An 8,054-nucleotide genomic window follows, 5' to 3' on the forward strand; every position below is an offset into this window, starting at 1 on the left:
GTCCTATTGTATCGTTTAACACTATCAACAGTAATGTAAGTTAGGAAGTGATTGAATGCTAAAGCTGTTGTATAACGGTAGCTAATAGGTTATCAAAAATGTTGTTTTACTTTGAAATATGGCCCAATGTCCCGCCAGATTTTCACTAGTTACTGTCTTTACAGTTGCTGATCAATCAGTAGTCGGCAACATGATAACGATTTCTCAGATTCTGTACATTTTTACGGCCTACAACCTGGACAACAGTAGCACGACACCATCCTTTTAATCAGAGCATCCCACCTGGGGAAAATGGCCACTGTGTGAATATGGTGAATTGGCTATCGTAAGATGTGACCCTATATGTCGGTTTTACAGAAAAAAGGACAAAGTTGATTTCAACTGTTACAGGAGCACAGAGCAAAAAGGGGCGGGACTTAGAAAGGGTTTTTTGCAGATGTTTTCCAGCTGTTAGCATGGCCATACAGAGCATAATCTCCACCCAATGAGAGGGATAAAACAAATGTTGTAAAATGGAAACTTTTTATTTTCAAAAAAGCAACAGATTACACAGTTAACTTTCAGCAAATGCAATCCTAACTGAAACTGTACTCACATTCGGGACTTCAAAATGAAAGACTCACATACTTACACACAATCTATCTATAATATACAAAAAAGAATACATAATAAATATTAAAATGGCCACAAGAGAAAAAAGTAAGTCATTGAAAACAATCAGTAGAGAGCAAATGTAGGGAAAGTAGAAACAAGACGGTGTGCCTTAAATGTCTTTTTTTTTTTTTTTTTTCTTTTACATTTTTTACAAATTGTGCAAGATTTCATACTAAGGCTCTGGTCTTGAAGTGACTGTTGTCTGATCCACGCAGCGCACACACACACGCGCGCTCTGAAACGCACACACATGCACCCACTGACACGCACACACACACACGCACGCACGCGCGCACACACACTCCCTGTGCTCTGAGCACTCTGTGGGGTGTAGCAAACCATTGCAGAATAAAAATGGGCTGCTCAGTGTATGGCCTGTGATGCTCATGGGAGTGGACCAGCTTTTAAAAAATGGACATGCACTTCACATTGATGTGATAAAGAAAGAAACTCCCCTTGCATCTAAAAATCGACTTTTTAGGAGTGAATGAAATAAAATAAAAAGAAATAACCCAACAACCAAGAAACATGACAATATCATAACCATTAAGGCAAGAACACCTGGAGTGGCATCAGCAATACTGTAACAATATGATAGTGTTTAGGTACATGGATATGATGAAACATTTAACTACTTCTTCTTCAATGTCTTTTTTAAGCACAAGGTTGTTCTTAAAAGCAACTTCTTTTTAAAATCCAAACATCATTTCATCTTTTTTTCCTCTTTTTTTGTAAAAGGTGATAAGAAAATAACAATGCCAGACACTAGGGACATATGGATCGTAAAACTACAAGAAATAATTTCTAGTTTTTAAGTTGCAACTTCAAAACCACACATTGTAAATCCCCATCGTTAAGCCCCCGCCCAGTAAATGAAAAAGATATCACTTACATTAAAACCATTTTATCCGTCTTGTGATGGTGTATTCCAACAGTCACCAAGTTTTGCTTTACTTACAGCGATTGTGTAGTCTGTTGCAAATTAAAGCATTCATTGTTTAGTTTGGGAAAAAAAAAGAAGAAAAAAAAAAGTTGTCCTTGCAATGCAACTGGCAACTGTTGACCAAAAAAAGCATCTTTACATCTTCTTTTTAGTGCAACTCTTAAAATGTAAAACATTTCCAGTGATTCCTTGAGAGGTATCATTTCTTTGTTTTTTGTTCTTTTTTCTTTTTCTTTTCATATTTATGTATTTCACACCTCACAGAATAACGCATCTTCAAAATATCCAAAGCAAGAGGTTTTGTTTTTATTGTTTTGTCAATTCTTTTTTCTCTTTTTTTTTCAACTTTTTGCTTCTCTGCATTGGCATGGCCTTCCACAATGTCTGTTTACTAGAACATAAACACAGGAGGGGGATCCAGACCTCCTGCGTGTATTCCCATTCCCTTCAGCCTCCATGTTTGATACGTTTTCATACTCAATCACTCCCGGTGGAGCCTCGTGATTGGCAGTCCACCTTCTACCTTTGAAAAGAAGGGTTAGGAGAAGGAGGAGCGGGAGGAAAAACTGGAGGATGAAGAGAAGAGAGAGAAGAGAGAGTGCGCTGTACAACGGGAACGAGCCCAGATCAAGATCAATCAGGGAAATAGAGACATAGATGAGAAAAAACCCACAGAAAACCTTCATATAACGCAGTAGGGTTCCCTTGGTAACCTGGATTTTCTGCAGTAGAGGAGTGTGGTGCTGAAGCAGCGCCGGAGCTCCCTGTTGGAGAAGATGCAGATGAAAGGATTGACCCCAGCCTGGGCAAAGCTCATCCACACGGCCGCCGTCAGGTAGCCCCCGGGGACCACAGGGCCCCTCGCAAACACCCGCCAGTAGCAGGCGACCAGATAGGGCCCCCACAGAGCCAGGAAGAAAAACGTCATGATGTAGAACATCCTACTAATCCTCTTCTCTGTTTTGAATTCATCCAATACCAGTAGACGCCTGCGGCCCGCCGCGTTGCTGTTCTGCCGGATGCCCAGCAAAGTAGGCGGGGTGGGGCCTCGGCCGAATCCGGCCAGCCAGTTGGCCGCCGCCTGCCCACTGGCGCCTGGCCCGTGGAAGGTCCAGTTCTGGCTGACGGCAGGCACGAACTGGACGGGCTTCATCTTTCGACGGTCGTGTACGAAAAAGATGAGCTTGAGGTAAACCAGCTGTGTGGCGAGGAGGATGAGCGCCAGCAGGAGCATGAAGCCCAGCGAATCATTCGCCCTGAAGGAACGGTGCTGGAACGTGCACTGGTCCTCCTCCCGGATAAAAGAGTACGTCCCTACGTCCAGCACCGGGGGAAACGCCATCGCCACCGACAACGTCCACACCATGCAGATGACGGCTAGGCAGGTCCAGAAGGTAAGCCTCTTGGTGTAGAAACGGTGATGCGCAATGGCCAGGTAGCGTGTGACGCTCACGCAGAAGAGCATAAACGCCGTATGGAAACAGGAGAGCACACCTAGGAAGGCGATCACTTTGCAGGTCAGCGTGCCGTACGTCCAGGCAGATCCATTCTTGACCGAGGTGAAGACGAAGGGGAAGCAGATGGCGGAGCGCAGGATGTCAGAGGCGCACAGGTCCAGCAGGAAATAGTAGGGTGCTCGGTGTAGGCTCTTGTCTTTGACCAGCAGGATGGAAATCAGGAGGTTTCCGACCACGCCGACTCCGATGATGAAACCCAGAGAGGTCAGTTTGAGGAACGTGGCGAGAGGAGAGACATTCTGCAAGATGGTGTGGTCCCCTGCATGGCTATAGTTCGCCATAGATGGAGGAGGGATCATAAAGATAGCGGAACAGCTTCAGCCAAGTATCATGATCTGGTAGTGGCGGCGGGGGGAGGCGTTAGATCCATTTGGCGGTGTGCTTTGAAGAGGTTTCCAGGCATGTAGGCAACCTCTCCTCTAAGGCATCCTTTGTTCCTTTGTCTCATCACACCTAAAGAAGAAAAAAAAATCCCTGAAAAATATTATCCACCCATCAGCATTCAGTCCCATAACAACAGCTGCATTGTTTTGCACAATCTAGAATGTGATAAGCAATAATTTTCCTCTGCTTGCCCGCCATTTATTTATTTATTTTACATTCTAACATTTTAGAGTGCGGAGCTGTGCCTCAGCTGGAATACTTTGTCTAGATACAGACAGACAGACAGACAGACAGACAGTGATGGAGCTTGATTAGACTCAAGCATTCATTTTTTTTTTACAGTATCAGAATTGGGACTTTCCTGAACAAAAGCACAGACGAGCCTTCATTAAGAAAAGACGCATTTTTTTTTGCCATTTTCTCTCAGAAAGACGCGGTTTTATACAGAACAGGGGGCTCGTTTTGGGATTAATGTTGACATTTTCATCGCAATGTGAGACATTAAGAGAAATAAAGCCACAAAATTAAGCTCTTGTTCTTGATCACACCCCACACCCTGCAGAACAGGAGCCGAACGGCTCCTCTCAAAGCGGCGGATGCCTCGAATAAACTCGCCCTGCCTTGCCTATGCATTGTGGAAAAATCGACGGCGGCGGGCGCATACATACATAATAAAGCACTCGTGTTTTTGTCTGATTAAAGGTTAACTGGATTACGGCTCTTACGTTAATAAGATGTGTTCTCATTAGGGCGTTTATTGAGCCAGCCAGCCTCCATTTTCCACATCATTTTTTTCTATTAGTAATTAGGAAGAGTTAAGAAGAGAATATACTCTGTTATAGTGGCACTAAAGCCGCATTTCGACATGTTTTTGCGTGTTAATGCGCGGGTGTGATTATCAGTCGGGATGGATTGAGAATAACAAGCTTGCTGGTGATAATATTATGGGATGCTCTACTCGATACATGTATTTTTTTTTAATTGTTTGGGAAATTAACATGTCTGATTTCATTAATATTGTCGTACTTACGTGTTTAAATGCGTCCCCAGTCGAGTATTTTACGCGCGTTTGAAAATAATCCGACAGATTTCAGTAAAAAACACAGTCGTCCTCACATCCCGAGCGCCTGGATGAAGCAGAAAAACGGTGTACAGCGGATCCGTACGTCCATTAGACTAGAATAATTTCCAAGTCCCCGCTATGAATTGCCCAGAATCGCAGCCACCACACAAGACAAGGCCAAAAAAAAAGAGGGAGAGAAAGACAGCGAGACAGATAGACAGACAGCCGATCACAAGATCAATCAAAACCCTACCTGTTGAAAATCCTATTTCGTGTCCTTCCTGGATCTTATTTACATCGCCCGAGTCAGGTTTTTGCTGTTTTTTAAAAAGCCTGGTTTGTTGCCTGCCCCCTTTTTTCGTCCACGGTGAATATCCTACAGTAAACGGAGCCCAGTGCGCATGCGCCCTGCATCCCTATTTGTGATCCAAGACGCGTCTTGTCTCTTGTTGCAGCAGCAGCAGCAGCTCCCTCTCTCTCACGGTAACATCTGCTCAACGGGGCCGCTGCTGGCCGGTAACACGTTACAGCAGTACTCACCATTTCACCCCGGTAACGAGTAATATAAAAGATTACTTTTTCTTTTAACAGCTTTTCATCTCCTGCTCATATAAAAAAAGACATCTTCATAAGGATCACTTCTTTGAAGTCTGAAAAAAATCTAAATCACTGGTATAGAATCAAATAATATTTTAAATTAGGGGAGAGTGGGGTCAACTGTAACATTGTTTACATTGTTTACACCATAACCACTCACAGACCAGTGGAAATACTTCTGATATAAGGATATAAGGAAAATGAGTCATATTAACCTGTTGTATCTACAGCCACTGCTGTAGTGTCTAATTACGTTACACAAGTATTTTTGAGTTATTGTTTTATTTTTTGCTTGTCACTGATCTGAGGAATTGAGTATGTTATCATTGCCACTGATATAATTGCCCCCAGTCTCCCCTTCACAAAAGCTAAGTGTACTTCAGTGCAAGCTGATCATATCTCTTTTATTATAGTGTTTTATCCCTTGTTGGACCTTTTGCTTGCTAATGGTGTTCTCGTCAGATTTTATTTGGTGGTGAAAGTAGGGGAGGCCGGGGATAATTGTAGCATTTACAATATGAAAGAGAACCCCAGCGGCAGAACTTATATATTGTGCATTTAAATTTCACGCAAGAAGTCAGAGGCAAGAACAAAAAGTAAATGTACTCATTGCACAGAATGACCTACTTCAGACTAATATCGATTTACAATCTACAATAATTTGAAAATGCACATAAAACTGTAATGTTGAAGCTCGTAAAGTTGGAGCTAATTTAAATAGCAGATGCATAGCTTCAACTGTACGACTACTACTACTACTACTACTACTACTACTACTACTACTACTACTAATAATAATAATAATAATAATAATAATAATAATAATAATAATAATAATAATAATAATAATATCTTATATGTTAATGATACATGTAGTCGAGTCAAAAGTACAATATTTACCTCTGAAATATAGTGGAATAAGTATAAAGTAGCATAAAATAGAATTACTCAAATAAAGTACAAGTACCTCAAAACTGTAATTAAATGCAGCACTAAAGTAAATGATCTCAGTTACTTTACACCACTGGCAATAGCATGTGTTTATTGTGTACAGTATCTATCTCTGTCTACTTTTCATTGTGCTCATACATGTTTCACTGTGCAGAAATGTCGACCATTATGTACAAAGCGAGGGGTTAAATCAGGCAGCCTAGTTCACCTCAAGGTAGAATGACTTCCCCTGTACTGTATGTGCATAATTGACGAGCACTTTGCGCAGCGTTGTTCATTCTGCCCGAGCGGCATGATAAATTCATAGGATTTGATTTCTCAGCCATGTATGGAGAGCGATGATGTCACGAGCAGTGTAACAAGTGAACGGTCCTTCAGCCACACAAGGTTGCTTTGTATCCACCTGTGCTATAAAGCATGAATTAATTATGATCATACATGTAGGAAATGTGTCACCACAGTCTTACAATGTTCACGTAGCAGGGGACAATGTCACCAGTGCAGGTTTCCATGTTTCGCGATGACATGCTGCTGAGAGCCAACATGTGCAGTCAGCTAACCACAGACACAATGACCTCAGTGTTGAATTATTACTCCAAAAGAAACTCTGTTACTGCCCTCCAGCTAAATTAAAATGAAGGCTTTCATGATGTTGTGCTCGTCCCAATATCCTCTGATGAAAAATTACTCAATTTGGCGCAGACCTTGTAAACATTTTGATGGATCATCATCCCAAGGTTAAATAATGATTCTTAATTATCTGTTATTCATGGTAATACAGTTGAACTGTTTCCTACACAAATAAGTTTCATTTTAAGATAATGTAGGCTTTTTTAAACAGTCTAAAGCTTAATATTAGCTCTAGTGGGGCAAAGTATCTAAGTACAATTAACCAATTACTGCACTTAGGTTATGTGCTTGCTTTTATTGGGAAATGTTGGGTTTCTATAAATGATTTATGAACAGTACGGTGTAGACTCTAATATGACTTATGATTTGAGACCATACCTCTCTAAACTTCTCAAATAGTTTCATTTAAATAACTATCTGAGGTCCAAATAGTTAATATTATCCAATACACACACAGAATGCTTAATATAACATTGTTTTTTGTCTTATCAACCCTGTTAATCATGTCACAACTTCTCAGATTCATCTTGTGACCCTTTAAAGAGGCCTGGTCCTGATCTACCTAACTGCACTGTCAATAAAGCAGTCAAAAACATCTCGTCTAGCAACACTAAAACACTCAATCAACAGTTTTAACAGTCTAATGTCACATGATAATGTAAGTTTCTGCAGAACAAGCACTTTTACTTTTGATACTTTATCTGAGTACTTTTTTCAGTACAGATTGACTCAAGATTTAACATGTCTGTCTTAGATAATGTCAGGTGTATGTACTATCAGCTACAGAGCAAAAATAATGATCATTTACTTTAAACTTTAACAAGTGTGGCTTCACTTTTAGATTATACAGCTCCAACTCATAAAAGTGGACAGTAAACTTTTCGCTTTCCACTAAGGACGGCTTGACTTTTATTAAAACCTTTACAAAACAGATTCAGCTCTGTTAGAGGAGGATCTGTTCCACATCTGGGCATAAAAGCACTCTAAAGGAAGGAAGTTAGTGGGGAAATGTGATTATCTGTACAGATCAAATATCATGCAAACCATGAGTTCTGAAGAGCATCAGATGAATCAGTTTATTATTCTCAAAAGCCAGACAGCGTCACATATTTTAACAGCAGAAAATGCAACATCAGCTCCGCTCTCTTCATGTAACCACACTTGCAATGTTGTGCTTCGAACAAGAGCAACGTCGTCTTGCACATTGCGGACATAAACACATCAGGAAAACAAAAAAAAATCACAGTGATCACTGCAAGCATGGAAAATATGCGCAGTATGTAATGCAAGCATCCACAGGAGAATATAGGGTAAC

General features: G+C 41.0%; 1 protein-coding gene across 4 annotated transcripts; it reads right to left on the reverse strand.

Moving 5' to 3' along the window:
* Nucleotides 1–503: 503 nt before the first annotated feature.
* On the reverse strand, nucleotides 504–4,997 carry gpr85 (G protein-coupled receptor 85). 4 transcript variants are annotated; one of them, XM_084711243.1, is made up of 2 exons: nucleotides 4,815–4,997; nucleotides 504–3,567 (listed from the first exon to the last, which is right to left on the reverse strand). In XM_084711243.1, exon 2 carries the CDS (start codon nucleotides 3,411–3,413, stop codon nucleotides 2,280–2,282), a length of 1,134 nt encoding a protein of 377 aa, XP_084567369.1. In that variant the 5' UTR covers nucleotides 3,414–3,567; nucleotides 4,815–4,997; the 3' UTR covers nucleotides 504–2,279. The 4 variants fall into 4 exon arrangements, with proteins under 4 accessions (XP_084567369.1, XP_084567370.1, XP_084567371.1 ...); XM_084711244.1 differs by having other exon boundaries at nucleotides 504–3,588; XM_084711245.1 differs by lacking the exon at nucleotides 4,815–4,997 and adding an exon at nucleotides 4,529–4,801.
* Nucleotides 4,998–8,054: the final 3,057 nt, after the last annotated feature.

The sequence above is a fragment of the Lutjanus erythropterus genome, chromosome 22 (genome assembly GCF_056507025.1).
Source record: "Lutjanus erythropterus isolate fLutEry1 chromosome 22, fLutEry1.hap2, whole genome shotgun sequence".
Lineage (NCBI taxonomy): Eukaryota > Metazoa > Chordata > Actinopteri > Lutjaniformes > Lutjanidae > Lutjanus > Lutjanus erythropterus.

Coding starts and splice junctions, on each gene's coding strand:
- gpr85 (XM_084711243.1), bottom strand. CDS start 3,413: ATGATCCCTCCTCCATCTATGGCGAACTATAGCCATGCAGGGGACCAC.